At 37.8% G+C, this 17,357-nt stretch overlaps 1 protein-coding gene across 1 annotated transcript; it reads right to left on the bottom strand.

The window, feature by feature from the left end:
• Nucleotides 1–30: 30 nt before the first annotated feature.
• Swip-1 (EF-hand domain-containing protein D2 homolog Swip-1) lies at nt 31–16,060 on the bottom strand. Its single transcript, XM_077400896.1, has 4 exons — nt 15,641–16,060; nt 5,365–5,512; nt 2,902–3,036; nt 31–2,356 (listed from the first exon to the last, which is right to left on the bottom strand). The coding sequence occupies exons 1-4, from the start codon at nt 15,808–15,810 to the stop codon at nt 2,222–2,224; spliced, it is 588 nt and encodes a 195-aa protein (XP_077257022.1). The 5' UTR covers nt 15,811–16,060; the 3' UTR covers nt 31–2,221.
• Between the last annotated feature and the right edge of the window lie 1,297 nt (nt 16,061–17,357).

The following is a 17,357-nucleotide window of genomic DNA, read 5'->3' as shown; positions in this document are numbered from 1 at the left end:
GTAAAAAGAACAGAATAAATGGTATGTACATGAGTTTTTTAAATCTTTTTATTTGGATTTCCCCGAAATAAAAGAAAACAAAGGGATTTAGATCTGACCAGATCAAATTATATCTCAGCAGATCTGATTTCTGTTCAGATCTGGCTAGATCTAATGAACCAGATATAGTTATATTTCGGGAGATAATTCTTTTTTTCCGGGTCATTAAGTTAATTGTGTATACGAGGATATGTTGTTGACTAAGCGCTTATTAACAACGATAACACGATACAGTTTCCATAATTTTAATATAATGCCATCATAAATCAGCTTAATCAGATACATAAAAATTTGACGCAGCAAAATAAATCTATTTACAATCTATAGCTTACACACTTTTTACAATAGATGTTATTGTGATTTACTAATACTATTTATGTACAGAATGTGTCTCTAAAAAAATAATGCCTTAATGAAAATATATTTTATAATGCAAAGGCGCGATAAAAAATTCTGTTAAATTGTCAAAAGAGAAAGAAATAGAAATTGTATTGTTTGCGATAGGCACGGTCAGTTAGGAATCATTTAATACAATTATAAACATTTTTAACACAATTACTTATTATCTTAAATAATTTAAATAAAAAAAAAAAAACGGATGATTAAGAATGAAGATTAAAATAATAGCTTGCGATTAAAGAATGTTATAAATATTATAAAATATTGTGGACACATTCATAATCTTGAACTTTAAGTTTTTGCCTAAAATCCAAAAATTCGAAATGTTTTCTCTTAGCTGTACTGGTTTCACACTTATCGCGATGGTTGAATACGCAAGAGCTATCTCTTTATCAGTCCAAGTCTAGTAAACCATCTGTCAGAAATACAAATGGTATATAAGATGCAAATCAAAATAGTAACAATAATGAATCTGTCGCTTGTTAAATTTCTACACGTTTGTGCAAATAATCGTTCAATGATCCAATTTTTTAATTAAATGAACAAGACGCATATATCTGTAGTTTGGCATACATTCACACGCAGCCGCACGAATATACAACATATCTACAAGCATATTTCTCTTATACGTACATAGTACCATTCGTGTCGTTTAATGTGACAAAGAATTCTTATTTAACGAAGAGAAAATGAAATCTTACAAAATAATTGTCGTTAATAATAAAAATTAATTAAGATACAATCGCCGACAAACCTTAAGCTATCGAAGACCGAGCAGTCACTATAAGGTCTTTACATTATTCTCTCTTGAATAATGTAAAATCGATTTTCATATCAATTCCGTCTTCAGTCTATTCTTTATACTCGATAAGATTTAAAGTTGAAAATTTTATGTACGATATAATCATCTACAAAACAGGCCAACCACTTATTATATTGACTCTTTTAAATCTCGTGGGAATTCATCCTCGAACGTCAACATTTATTAAACAACATTTTACACAATTATTAATTAATCATCTGCTCTTCAACTTTTGTTAAACATTTTACAACAAGATATTAATATTAAAATTGCTATTAAAACAGCAAATAAAAATCTAGTTTGCGTGCTATCCAACTTCAAAATATATCCCTATAGGACAGATATTATGTGTGTTAGATATCAACCTTTTCAGAATATTCGATTTTTCATATAAAATTTACATATACATGATCATGTGTTAAAACTCTTTCCGTAATAGTGTATTCCAAGTATAGTAAACGCTATTGCAATGTAGCGTTGAAATCGCGGGATTACAAAATAAATAAATATAAAATGAAAATTGCGATAGTCCAAGAAAATTAATTGCTTTTGCTATTATCTTGAAATCCGGAGATGGCGACTCTTTAACGTTTACTGCATATTTGATAACAAAATTGCAAAAATTCCTCATAGTCTTCAAATTAGGGATTAAAAGAGTTAGCATTTCGCTGAGTCCGAATTTTGATATCGTCAATAAGCAGAAATAATTATTTGCAAAGTTGGAAACGATTGGTGTAAAATTCTTCTTTCGCGCGTTAACGGCATAAGAAATTATATATCGCGGTTTCAATTCTTGCTTAATTCTTCTAACAATCGCCGTCGCGATCGAATCGCAATTTCATGTCGCTTCGGAGCGCGCACTTAAGTGGTATGTAAAGTCGCTCGTTGGCGTCGGATATCGCTTCGTCGGCTTCGAGGATCGGAAATACATCTAAACAGCAACCCAAGACAATCCTAACGAGCGAATCGGCTGCTTCGCAATTATTTGCCGAAGATCGCGGCTTTCTGCCGGAATTGCTCTCGCCTCGCTGCCTTTTCTTCCTCCTCCCGTTTCCGCTCCTCCTGTTCCATGCGAATCTCGTCCTCGAACTTTGAGGCCTTTCGGAGCTGCTCGATCTGCGAAAAATACAAAAGAAGAAAAACGTAATGCGACTGGTTCGAGTTACGCTTTTGCGCGTGTATTTTTTCTTCAGCGTGCACGATACGCTGGTAGCTTTCTGGGGCTAATCCATGTGTTATATATTTAGGATTGTGTGTGTAAATAGGAAATACGTTTGTGCGATAACAGCCTAGACAAGATTTGATAAAGAAACTATACTTTTTTTCGGTATTGGCTGTGCGAGACCAATAGTTACTAAGTTAGTAATGAAGAATATACAACAGTTTTTATTCTTAATTCATATCCTTATATAATTTATACTCTGTCAATTATTCTTATATTCTAAATATATACCCAATTATGAAGAAAAGAATATATTCTAAATGAGTAGTACAAGTTATTAATTTTTTTTTTAGAAACTCCAATCTTAGTCTGAAGCTATAATTAATATGAAGATGAAGTTCAGACATTGAAGAAATTTATTGAAGCGTATAAGAAGAAGCATAGAAAGAAAAAAGATATGTTTTCATCACGAGAGGAGAGATTAAATGTGAAAATATACCTTGGCCTCGAAGAAGTTCTTAGCGCCTGTAACACCGACCTCGTCGACGTCGACTTCGGTAAGTCTGGCCAGCTGGCTCAATCCGGAATCCTGTTCCAATTCACCTGCCCGTGCTTTACGATAAATCAGCAGAAACTGCAACAAAATATAATTGTAATTACATTAAACATAAATTAAAGTTACAATATGTGATAAGCTTTGACAGGTTGGACTGGATTTTCGATTAATTTTTTAGCTGCTTCTTTCCAAAATAGAATTATCGATAAAGAATCACGACCCAATTCACAATTATTATTCTTGAGATAACATCCATCCGAACGTAACATATTTATACAGAATAATTTTTGCACAAAATATATACAAATGTTTTATCTGACAATTATAGAATAATTAAATAAAAAAAAATAATTTTCTTTATTTATTGCTCGGTTCCTTTACATTTTGATAAGAGAATCGTCATTCTATAAGAAAACTTCTGTGCTGGTTATTTTAAGTAACAAATAAAGTATAAAAATTAAAAAATAAAAGGCAAAAAGATAATTCGTCAAATAAAAGAATTGTACGATCGAGGGAAACTCGAGAATTGCGACGTTTATGAATGTAAGGCGTGTCGAAAGGCACAGGGGTACGTGTCGCGAACGTTTTACGGTAATTCATATCGTGATGAGTAAGAGGAAGGTGAGTAAGCCGGGCAATAAACTACTCGGGTATATCACGCAATGAATCACGGCGGCGATCGACGAGCGGAGCGAATCGTGCGTGCACGCATCGCACATCATGTAGGATCGATTTGCGTGGAGAGCTTTGTTCGCGAAATACGGAATGTCACATCCGATTGTCCGTGCGTGCATCACGTACTAATTGCAAGTCGAATTCTCCTTCGAATGGTACGTGATGCCCGTATACCCGCGATCTTACTCGTGGCCGTATATCGCGGTTGCGTTAACAGCGAAAGTTTCTGCTGGCGTTTCGCACGCTCCGGTATTCCGCGGACGTGTTGCGAAACCGTCGCGTCGGTTCTCCACGATCGATTCCACGTGCAATATCGTCATTGCCAGGGCGATGATTGCAAGCTTAATCATCGCGATAGCTTAATCGTTTCGCTTAAATATATTTAGAAGACTGATTGTGAGATGGGAAGTTCAGCATTTGATGGACGGTACGCATCGCGCTGGTACTTTTTCACGGCTGTACGCATTTTTTTTTACAGATTCTATTTAAATTATAAATTGCAATTATAGAAGTTAAATTAAGGAGTATTACTAAATTGAGAAATATCTAAATTGAGATATATCTAAAATGAAAAACAAGACTATACTATTTAAATGTTTCTTGTATACAAATTATACTTCTCATTTATTGAAGTTGTAACAATAAAGGCTGCCAACTCGGAATTATATTTCTAGCGTAAAATTTGTTTTCAGAAAAATGCTTTTGGTTTTGCACATTTTTTCTTCTGTAGCAAGCAATCTTTCAGCGGTTTTTAAAATACTTCAGCGTGTAGGTGACCGAAATAGAACTTCAAAGTATCCTTTTTCACGCACAGCTCTGCTTGGAGAGTAAACACGATCGTATACCCAGAGCGAGTGAGACGTATACTAAACATTGCATGGGGCCTACTATTTTTACGAATAGTGTATCACATATGCGCTCGCTATAAATAAAATCTGTGAGTCTGATCGAAAATTATATGATTCACCTAATAAAGGGGAAAAAAGTAAAGAATTAGGATAGAAAATGTGACAAAGATTTAAATGCTCTTTAGGTATTTAAGTGAGCATTTCATAAAAATTTGAAATCTTATATGATCTAATTGTCTGAATATTTAATTACCTATGTACCTGTATTTGTTCTAATTTCTACGAAATAAAATGAATTTTTCGCGAATAAAAATTAGCAAATTGTCAAAATTAGGGATTGCGCTTTATTTTAATTGCGATGTTTCTCAAAATCGGCAAGGTACACGTGTTTCTCGACGGGCGAAACTCTCCCGCACAAGAGCGAAGCTCTGCACGCGGGAAATCTATTTTGGTTCAATACTTTTAACAACCGCAAGCGGAGTTGCGAGAAACACCAATGCTGCGGTCAGGATGGTTGTACAGACGTTATGTTTACGACGATCACATTCGGAACCGATGGTGCAAAATGTATTAACTATTTGTCTGTTTTAAAATCCATTTCTCCAATCTCTAATAGTTTCAATAGAAATAAATTTAAAGAATGTCGAATAAATTATGATAAAATTGTTAATAATACGCAAAAGTAGTGGATATCTGTATTTATTTTCTCGCAAAGAATTAATTTCTGTTTTTTAATAAGCACAAACATCGATATCGTTATCATCGGTTTATTAAATCCATTAAAAACGATTCACATTATCATTGCATATTTAGTAGATCATTTATATTATTTGTCAGTTTTGAAATATTACAGATCTCTCGAAGCTGATAAAAATAAACCAACCTCACGGAAAGATATACGACCGTCGCCGTCCTCGTCGACCTCCTGGATCATCGCCTTGAGTCCGAGATGCGTCTGCGGTGCACCCAAAACTTCCATCATTCGTTTCAGTTCAGAGAGATCGAGAAAGCCATCGTGACCATCATCGAATCTGCAACAAGTATTGATGAGTATAAAATTAGCAACTTAATCATTTTATCGTGTTGTTTTTCATCTTGAAATCTTAAAATTCTCTTAAAATTTCACTTTTTTTATTCCTTAAGCTTTCTGTCAATAAATTTATGAAACTGACGGGACATGAGCATTCTGGAACTAAAGCGTAAAGTTTTAGAATCTTATTTCTTGTTTGTACTTCAAAATAATTTTATTTTATATTAAAATGTGTTTTACATCTCCGAATTCTTAAGCATAATTGACAAAGTATTCGGCTTGAAAATGATTTAAGAATAAAATTATTGATTCAAGATACGATAGGATCATAAATACGGTAAAGTATAGATAATCTGTTATGCTGACTAGAGAATATTTTGCGACGACCTCCTTTCGCTGCGCGAAGTGGCATTTTTCAGCGATTGACCCGCCAATAAATGATCATGATGACGCTAGTCAATGAGACGCCGAGCTAAACGTGTCGTACGTATATTATAGTCCGTCGCCTCTGGTTAATCAGTTAATCACAATACCGCGCGCGATTTAATCGCCGGTCATTGAATGCGGTTGCACGAAGGAACAAGGAAGAAAAATTTGGGACGATGTCATTATTGGCGAACGAGACTCGATTATTAAACGAATCGGCCGGAAAAGTCGGTAGAAATTGCTTCAATCTTACCATTGCCGTAATAGGTTTCCTATTTCACAGAATTCGAGGAAGTGTTACAAAGAAATAGAAAATGGCACAAGTTCTTTGTGACTCAGTAATTCCGCGAGGTAAACAATGAAGGTGTGACGTGGATTCAAGTTGGATTACAGTGCAATTGTAAATCTCATAGTGATCGAATTATTAAATTAAGATTTAAAAAAAGTGGTATAAAATTAAAGTTCCATCTAATATATAACTTATTTATCTAATTTTATTTAATATAAACTGAAAAAGTGTGATATAATTAAGGAATCTCCATCAGAGGAAAAGTGAAATAATGTTAATTAATGTCGTATTTTAAACTCAACAAAATTTTAAAATATATTCATTCGCGTAATGAATATTATATTGTTTATTCTAAATTACTTAATGCATAGCTTAAAAATATTAATGTCTTTCTCTTTTCAGTACCAAAGAGTACGATTTATAGAGAAAGAAATCGATTTAATTTAAATAATGACTTTAATTGGGGAAATCGGCTCGGTTTTTCTTCGACAGTCAAACGACATGCAGTTACATTCTCCATAACTGCAGTCGTTATAACACAGATATTGTCTTAAACTCGGCCGTCATTAACATTCGCGACTTTCTTCACATTTATTATTACGAGGCCGACGTCTCGTTGGCCGCAATGTAAAAGGCAGTACATTTAATAACTAGAACGTCTCTCGTAGAAAGCGGGCAAAACAGGTTGACCAAGATTCTTATCTATAGAAAAATTTGTGCATTTTCCGTACGCGTAACTTTAGCCTATTGCCGGTTTAACTGCCAATTCGATACACGGCACTTCTTCCTTCTCCACAGACTTTTTGCGCGACTGTGTATGTCGCGCCGTAAGAAATTTCGGTCCAGAATAACTGCGTGTCGTTGGGATTTTATTACGCGTTGTACTGCAGCGCGCACCATCGTAAATGCAAAATGCGAAAAACAATTTACCTTGATGACGCATTTCCCCGCGCAATCGTCGAGGTAACTGTTTGACATTATATATTAGACTCGCTCTTTAGTTGCGCAAAATGTTGAAAAAAATGTGGGCGTGCGTGCACGAGCGAAAGGTTAAGTGGATCACGTCCACGATTGTTGTTAGAAATAACGAGCCGCACAATTTTATATATGCAATCCGCGCGAAAATCATACATCCCGTAATCTATGCAGTTCTCGACCGAGTGCAATGTGAGATAAAATCAGTACGCGATATTATCTGACCGAAATTATCAAATTAACAAACATGATATATGCGCTTACACACATATAATTAATATTATTAATTAAATACTTTAGTTTTAGCCTCAAGCACGGAATTAAATTCAAAAACATTTTATAATATTATTCAATTATTATTTTCATATTGATCATTCATATAATTGCAATAAATATATATAGAGAATAACTAAAATATATATTAAAACAAATAAAATTGTATAGAAAATCTACTTTTTTTGTTTAAAGAACGTAACTGTTTTGTGAAACATTCGCGAAAGAGCAATAAGGCTGCATGAACGCAGACGAAAGGAAGTGTGAGAATCCCTTATATCTTCGTATCTACCAGTCTGTAAGTTTTAATTATCGGAGAGCGTTTAAACGCGACGAGAGAGAAAACGTGGGAACGATTGTCAATATTTAAATTTACGAGTCTCTCGGCAGGATGTCAATCTTATTTGGCGGTAACTCCGCGACCGGAAATTAGTGAAATCGCGACTTTCTGCGAAAGGGATAAAGAACGTCGTCTAGCACGAGTTTGCTTTACAGCGTGCTAGTGCCATGCGTTCATTTTATCAAAGTGCATAGGATCGAATCGCTTATTAGTCTCATATGCCTATCGCATGTTTGAAAGTCTCCGCTAACAATAAATAGAAAATAAAGTATGAGCGTGTATGAAATATTAATAGGGACATTTGATAAAAAAATCTTGATGTTTAGATGACTAATGCCAGATTCGAAATCTATAATAAGGCATCTAATTTTTGAAAACTAAAATTATACAGTGGCATCTAAAAATAGTGTAAAACGCTGAACTACGATTGACGTTATTCGTATATCGCGATGTCGTAAATCGATAGAGAGCGATCATTATATAGCGATTATTTTATATTATATAATCGGCCTATACATATATATAACGAGATATAACTATCGCGGGTTAAAGACCACTTGCACGGCAAACCGGTCCTCTTAACCACCATGATTAACGAGTTCCCATAAAAATCGACACGACCTGTATATAGAAAAAGTATATCGTTTAAGCTAATTCAGCAAGTACTGGAGCGTAATTTGCAAAAGTGAAATTTTATTTTTTCAGTTTGAGCCGACATATTGCGAAATTTCTCACGTCGCTGTAACACCCACTTACTTTATTTATCAGGATATCCGCATATATACTTCTATTATAGTCCTAATTAAGCAGAACGTTGAAAAATCGTCCTGCCATTCCGCCGGCATTTTCGAAGTTCGTTAGACTTTAGAAAAGAACGGGACGTTAAAGGAAATTGCTTCCGCATTAGTTAACGACGTTACTGCGAGGCGCCGGAAATTGAAGCGATGTAGGCGGGAAGGCACCTGGACGGTAAAATCCTTTCAATCAGGAGGAATTGTAATTATTCTGCTGCGGAAAGGTCAATATTTGCCAGGACCTCGCTGTTTTGGACAATTAAACGCACGAACAAAAATCTATTACGTTTATTATATTCATTAGGTTTATGAATATACGCATACCTCACGCTGGAGCATAATGTAATTGTTATTGCAACGTTACAGCCGTTGTAACATGTAACAGTTAATTTCAACGTTATTGTATAATCTGACGTTCCTCACTGCCAACATTAGAAAGACATTGAAGTGAATCGTGATTGAAACGTTTCTAGTCTTCTTTTTGCCGTTAGCAGAGAGAATTATGCAGATATTGACGCTTATTTAAGGAAGAAATAGATGAGAAACAACATGTGTAATAATAATTTGATTGAAATCGCCCTTCTTTTACTTCTTCGCGGTTAAGTATCAACAAGTAATACGATTGTCTCTTTCGCTCCCTCGCGCTCTCTTTTTTTCTTTCTTTATTTATTAGAAGCTAAAGAGATTTCACGGAGTGAGAGGAGGCGAAGTTCGAGTGAGGCGAAGGTCGAGGTCGCATTTTTATAAGCACAGTTAAGCGAGATCGATAAAAGCAGCAGACAGAGAAGGATAAACGTGGTAGATACGTGAGAGAAATGTTAAAATCAACACTTTATGTAACTTCTCGTCCCTTTTAATCGATAAATGCTTGTCGACGACCTAAATATATTAACATCTGCCGATTAATGCTTGAAAAATTAATATAGAATTTTGAATAATAGATTTCTTTAAAAAAAATGTTCATAAAAATAGAGAGATTTATAAATGTTGTTCTTCATGATTACATTATCGAACGAGGATTAAGAATACTATACGCGCTTATTTTCGACTGTGAATATTATTGTTACATCACTTTATTATCTATAAATAACTCAATGCCCGATTATTGTCGCGCGATGGATCGTCGCTCTCGGTTTTATCGAGCTCGTCGGACAGTTTTAATCGGTCAAGTGAAACGCGCTCCAATCAACGTGGATTGTGCCGAGGCACCCACGTAAATGCAACGCGATCGTTACTACGTTACCACGTTAAATGTGTCACAGATTTGGATTGACTTTGCGAAAGCTTAATTAAAAGCTACATATCGCGAGGTAAATATAGTTAAAAATTTCAACAAATTTATCTCGTTATCTCTCAAAATTGGTTTTACGAGGTCACACATAGTTTAACATAGTATCAATTTAGTCTCTAACATAGTTGTTTACAGCATATAGTATACTTTCGCCTCGCGCGCGTTATCAGCGGTCTGATATATATTATCCTAAAAGGGAAAAATCACTTTTTAAATGTTTAATATTATTTTGCGAAGGAAAGAAAATGCTTTATTCATGAATTTTCACGAATGTGCAATTTACGACTGAAAGAATTTATGTATATTGCCTGGAAAGCGGTGTTCCAGGCGTCTTTCCGCCTTGCCTTTCTTTTTATTAACCGCTACAACGTTGTAACGCGCAATTATCACAACGCAACGACACCATTGCGCTTCTGATCTCGTTATCGCGGTACCGCGTGATATCGCGCGATCGTTCCGCATCGGACCGGCTTGGCGGTGAGCGTTTCATTCTCCGCGTTTCGTTTTCCAGGAGTAGCTCTGAGGAAACCGGGTCAAGGTAACACGCGACGTGGTCCCGTTTATCCTTGTTTTCCAAGATCGATACGCGACGGTGTATGGTCCTTCGAGGAACGACGAAAGACGTAATTGCGACGAATTGGCGACGTCAGCGACGTGCCGAGGACGAGGACGAGGACGAGGATGGCTTGAGCTTTTGCTTCTGCTTTGCCGAAATCTAGGATGATCGCAACATATAGCTGTGATTTCCCGAGAAATTTTCAAGGAGAAATGGAGATATGCGGGATTGAGCGATCAACAATGCGTGGAACCGAAAATTGCGATAAATGATATTTCAATGTGGAAAAATAATAGTCCCGTTAAAAAAATATATTTTTCTTGATTTGTGTAAATTTTTCAACACTTTATACAACATTTAATAGAGGGGTAACATATTTCTTTCACTATAGCTGTTACTGTATGAGATTGCAAGGTAACGTTAATTTGATGTGTGAAATGAAAGTTGTCCCGATTAATAAAATATCAAGATTAAATTCATATTTCGCGCTTATTCCGAAAGCCTAAGGATTTCAATAGTCGATTAACATCTTTTGTTAACCATCGCATTACATTGCAGATAATAAATACTGCTTTACCGCGCGCAAGAAGAAGTTATCGTCCCGTTTAAGCAACGAAACGTGTTGGATTTTTTTCCGTTCTCTCAAAGCTTCCGTCTATTCTAATAACTAATTAGTATATTTTCTCTACACAGCAACTAACTTATTGTTAGTATGTGAGATTGCGGAGAGAGAAGTTCGTACGGCGCGGCGTACAGATTAGAATTCTGCAAAGCTGAAGGAATCGCAACGCGCTTTGTGAACCGTGGAAGCGTCTCCTAAACGGGGGTAAACGTCGTCCATGAAAAACGCTGTGCCTTTTCCCATCAACGAAACATTATTTAAAACGTCTAACAATATCACTGTTAGGAATACCGAATGCCTTTCATCGCTGCTGGCCGAGCCGTAGAATAAATTCTTATGCCGTTTGTATATTCGGAACACGCGATTTCTTCAAACGACAGATAACGGTTTGTCGTGCCAATGCAGGCATCTAAAAATTATTCGAACCTTTGACGGAGATGAAAAAATGTAAGAAACTATATTAAAATATTTTATCGAAATATTTCTATCTAATTATTTATTAACAGATGGTCCGGGAATCGCGGTACGCGAGAAGATAATTCTGCGCGAAATATTTCTCGTGAATACGTTGGAAAAATTGCGAAAGTTTCGAGATTAACACAAGGCTTCGTTTGGAGATGGATATTCGTTTTTGCGTAGCATTCGTTGCCTTTTGCGCGGAGTTATCGATTCCGAGAGTACTTACGTCTCTTATTGAATGCATGTATGCATTCACCTACTTCAGCGGCGAAAGGGTTAAGGTCATCGTTCCTCGCTTATACGTATAAAAGCGAATCGATCACACACCTCGCTGTATCATTGCGATGGGGAAAGTTAAGCGCGCGTTCAATCGAGCCGTGGAAACCTCGACTTTCGACCTCGCGCGAGTCGTGGTGCAGGTCGATAGGAGTTTCTCAATAAAGAGTACGAACGTATTCTTCTATTTCTATTCCTATTCCTCTATCTTATCAAAACAGATGACATTAGTTGATACCATTAACATACAGTATTTAAAAAAAGTACAGACATTAATTTCTAAACGACAGAAAATAGAATTATTTACACGTATATCGATTTGCTTTTTGTTTGGTTGAGAATTAAATGTTTCCAATTAAATGACCGGAACACTGCCATTCGGCAACAGTACAGGATGAAAGGGTCAACCGGGACAGCGGATGTTACACCGGCTTCCGAGCTCTTTAAATTAGTTATAGGATTTAAACGGTTAATTGAGACGCGAGTCTCTTCGGTCCACGACCCGACCGGAGGGTCAGCCATGGGATCCGATTTCGGGTCCGCCAACCAGCTTCCTCTGAATTCTCTGAGGAGGAAATTCGTCGAGGATAGCGAGCCCGGCGAAGAGCAAACACTTTCGACTCTGTCAGTCCCCGGTGCAGGAAATGTTGGACAGATAATGCAACCGCAGCCCACGTGAACGCATCCGAGTACTATCGCGTCTATCGCATATCACCGAACTAAAACCGCGGTGAGACAATAACGTATATTTAGTCTGGTCGGCGACAGAACGTCTGGCTGATTAATATATCGGGTTACCGTTGAAGAAAATAATTATTTTTACGTTCCTCTCGAACTTAAGGGAACGAGAAGACGTGACACGTTCACATCGGATTGTCGATAAGCCACGATGAGCGGACTTGATAGCCATGCTTCTGCTCCGAATAAATCGTGAAATTTTCTACGATGCAGCAAGATCAAATCTAAAATCCGAACGATCGATCGAGAGATTACGTGGGTATTAATTTGGAATTGGTGTATTTTAATGAAGCAATAAGCAAACGATACGCTGGCTGATATTTCGATATGTATATACGTACATATATACATGTGTATAAGCTAGAATGTTCGTTTTATTCCCTCGCACTTTTTACGTAATGCTCTACTTCGCAAACTGCAATCGATTTGGTTCCTAGATACTGACGAGTGATTGACTTTTGCTTTCCGTTTAAATACCCGCGAGGGAAAAGCCTCTCGAGAACGGCACGAGAGTTTCTCGGTTGCGCCCGCAGCGCGCACGTGCGTATCCTGCGTGTGCGTGCTGCGATCCGTCATCCGGAAGGACCGATGATTGTCGTGCGCTCGTGTCGAGAAGTCGTCCTTGTCTTTTCGCCGCGAAACCGGTTATCTTTGCAACCTCGGGCCTCGATAAATCGTAGGCGACATATTTTCTCCGAAATGCCTGCGTTCCCTCTTCTCCCTCTTCTCTTCCCCTCGCTGCGCGCGATATCACCGACTCGGAATTAATATATTAAATGGTTCACCGCGTCGAGCGAAGGGTCAGGGTCACATTTTTAACTCTCCCGAGAATATAAATTAATCTTTTGTCTGAGTTTTTTTGTATACATCTAACATCTTTCATCTAAAGCTTACGCGCGATGCGCCTAGAATAATAATTTTGAAATAATAAAATGCGAGATAAGATCTGCAATTTCCGATTTCCGTTCCATAAATTTAATTTATTAATTCACTTCTTGATTTAACTGTTCGTCATATTTTCTATTTCTAGATTTCCCGTGACCTCGTAACAAAGAACGAACCACGTTCTTGGAAAATCGACACGCGTACAGCAATGTACCTTCCACGATCGCCGCTCTGGCTATAACACGTTTTTTGAGATTTATCAGCGGAGAAACGTAAAAACACGGAGACGTAGTTTTCCGACGAATAAGGTGCGCCGAGAAAAAAAGGAAATCGCAGGGAGAATCGTGGAGAATTGCACGCTCGGTCATTACGAACCACGAACGCCGAGAGATTCGTGACGTGCATTTCTTCGAGAGAAGAAACGCAAGCTGCACGAAGAGGGCAGACGACCTCGGGGCTCGGGGTCCCTGCGCGGGCCCCATACCGCGTCCCCCTCGTCACGGTCCCCGGTACCCTACGCCCTTTGTGTCTCAGAGTAGGTAGGAATTTCGAAGTCAACGTGGTAGCAGGTTTGACAACGGTCGCGGGGAAGTAGGGTGGGTGCTCCGGGTACTCAGGTATACCTTCAACGCCTATTGCAAAGGTAAGAACGAACGTGACACAGAGCGATCTAATTTGAAATTTAAATAAATCACACAGACACACACACACACACAGACACACACACATCATACATATAAATCATACATCGTCTAGTGAAGAATGAAGCTTGGACTATTGGGAATGCATTCGGCTGTTTGGGCGTCTCCTACGCAGCTATTTGTAATTTTGCAGCAACGCCTAAATGACAGACAGTTTCGTGGGTTCCGTAATGAAGTCCGTTATCGCAAAAGGTGAGCGCGATGGGGCGATTAAGCGGTGACGATAGCGCGCAGCGGGACGTTGTCAGATTAACTAGGAAATCTCGCGAGACGTCGCGTGAGAGGGTTCTTCTATTCCAAACCGAGAATCCGCAAAGGGATTCTAATGAAGTCGTACCGCGTGCGAGAGAAACTCGCGGCTCGTATATAATACAACAACGTTTATCAACGTGATGATATCGCGTGCAGCTTGACGCGCAGCCGCATCGCAAATCGGTGCAGCCGATCTCCGAGATTGTACTCGGAACACTTGAAGCTTGATCGAGCTGGCAAAAAGAAAATTCGTACGTATAATAATTAAATTTTCTTCCGTCGTCACTCCGGACGGCAATTCTAAATAAAGAGAATGAATATATAATTATATATATAAATAAGGTAAGCGCGTTAGATAAGAAATAGATACCGCGCGTTATACCGCTCCTTTAAATTACGCTGTATTTTCGAGACGAGTTAAACAAATCTTGATAAGATTTTTTTATGACTCACTGAGTAAGTCACCGAAACAGGTCGAATGATATTTCTCGGCGATATTGGTTATACAGATAGAATAAGTTTGCTCGCAATCGCGCGGCCGTTTAACTCGAAAGTGTTTGCCGCTAATAATATTTCGTCTCAATGACGACTTAAACTTCGTGACACGAAGGAACATTTATCTTCATCTGATTATACGTGCGTGTTATAGTCCAGACTGACTCGTAAAAATAAACAGCTAGGCAGAGTACGCTTATTAAGTTGATAATGCTATATATATAGCTCGAACAGTCGCAGGTACGTTTAAGCGAAACTGTCATTCGTGTCACGAAAACATATTTAAATTTATTCCCATAAATAAGCAAGAGAACGAAAGAAAAGAGAGAAAAAGCCGAAAGTTTTACTTGAACATTTTATATAATAATATAAAAATCAAAATATAGAAACAAATGTATTAAATAATTAAATTTAATTCAATATCGTAATACTTCAACGTACATTTATATTAACAGTATTTTATTTTCTGTTATCAATACCGCATTACATTTAATTAAATATTTTAATACTTATACGTAGATTAATTTACTAGCAGTATTTCGTATTCTGACATTAATACTGCAATATAAAGTAACAATAAAAATATACTATTCATTGCAATAACGGTCTTTTAATCTGACATTCTTTTAATCCTTTTAATTCTATTTCGGAGTACCGAATCAAAGCCTTGAATAATTAAACGCGTCGCTGTGGCGACGTTAGCTTCGATCTGCCGTTATTGATATCTTTCAATCGCTCTCATATAGAAAACGCTCACCTGTTGAAGGTCTGCTCGTACTGCTTGATCTCGCGACGCGACAGCTCGTGGAATTCCGTGTAAACGTTCACGAACTTGTACTGCTTCTTCACCTCCTTGCCCTCCTCGAGTTCGTCGTTGATCCTCTGCCGTCTGCTGAGCAGGCTGCTGAGTTCGGCGTCCGCTGGCATGATCCTCGATCCTTTCGATCTGAATTCTCCTGAGCGAAGGAGGACGAAGGAATTCGTGTGTTGAAAGCGCGAAACGATTTTTACGGAGACGAAGATGCTTACGAGAACGCGGCACGCGGAATGAGTAGTTAACGAGAGTGAAGGAGAGGGTTGTCAGGGTAGACGAGGAATACTCCTCCGCGAAGGAACAATCCGCACGCCGCGGCGAGACCGCATGTACTGAGTGACGCGGCGCGCGGCGCTGAGCCGGCCGAGCCGAGCCGAGCGTAGAAGCGACTGGGAGCCGGGTGAACAGGCAGTGCCGTAGCCGTTGTCGGACGGCATTTATCCTTCGAATACGTTTTTTCCTTCGAGCTTATCTAAATTTCGAAAGCGCGATAACGCGATTGCGGTTCTTTCGAAAGCGACCATTTAGAATATGTATCTCGTTTAACATTCCGAAAATTAATTCTCACTGTCTACAATTGTAAAACTGCTCTTAGTAAAGGCCATTGCACGTAACAAAGTTTTAGTCTTAATCGTAAGGTTGTAAGAAAATAGACCAATCACACAGTCGATTATTCTCCTCGCGCTTGAAGAATAGTCAAATGTGATTGGTCTATATTTTCTTACGGCCTTACATACGATTAAAACTAAATCTTTGTTACGTGCAATGGCCTTAAGAAGAGCCTTGCGATTGTACTTAATCCTTTACTTATTATAGATATAGTAATTTCTTTGATATATTATATACTCTTCCTTTTGGGGTAAGTTTACGTTTACTATACTTGTTCTAGAATATGACAGCTATATTTGAAGATGATAGGAATTACAAAAACCGTATAGAGAATCAATTAAAAAATAAAAAAACAAATAATAAAATAATGAAACGGTATACGATACAAATTGATAGAATAGTCTTTTTGAAATTTTGTTTATTATTAGCAAGTTCGACGCTCTTGTATAACGTCATCTGGTCGTTGCAACACCTGATGCCATCACGGGCTCAAAATCGATATGTATAACGCGCGCCCGTTATATTCGTATTTTCTCCTATACTTGTTTCCTTTTCGTCAAAGGTACGCCAACCGTGAAAATGTACTATTTGCAAGCATATTGTCGTTATATGCAGTTGTGGGCGGTGAATACAATGCGGAAGATGACAACGAGGTCAGCGCGCGAGGGCAGTAGTATTATTTCCTCAACGTCGATTTAAACTAATGCGAAGGAAATTAAGTCGAGTTTCCTAAAAATTAAAGGCCAGCGTAAACTATTAATATAAATGCAAATCGCAAATTGAAAAAAAATTTTTGATATAAATATGGGAAAATACAATTCAACTACGTCGTTTCGCTCGGTAACCGCACATGGTTTGCGCGTCCGTGCTGGAGGGGATATTCTGGCCCTGGCCGCGGCGGCCGCGCTCGGCCGGCCCGGGAGTTGCATCTGATTGCACCTGTTGATCCACGATCCATGCTTTATATACTTTGCGTTATATGAAATATATTGTACTTTTTTAAAAATAGAAAGTTGCATTAAAAAAGAACCGAATTTTTTTTTAATTTGAA

Source organism: Temnothorax americanus, unplaced genomic scaffold, assembly GCF_048541705.1.
Source record: "Temnothorax americanus isolate GAGA-0224 unplaced genomic scaffold, ASM4854170v1 Scaffold14, whole genome shotgun sequence".
Lineage (NCBI taxonomy): Eukaryota > Metazoa > Arthropoda > Insecta > Hymenoptera > Formicidae > Temnothorax > Temnothorax americanus.
Note: the sequence above shows the minus strand (reverse complement) of the source record. Positions and strands in the feature narration are given on the sequence as shown.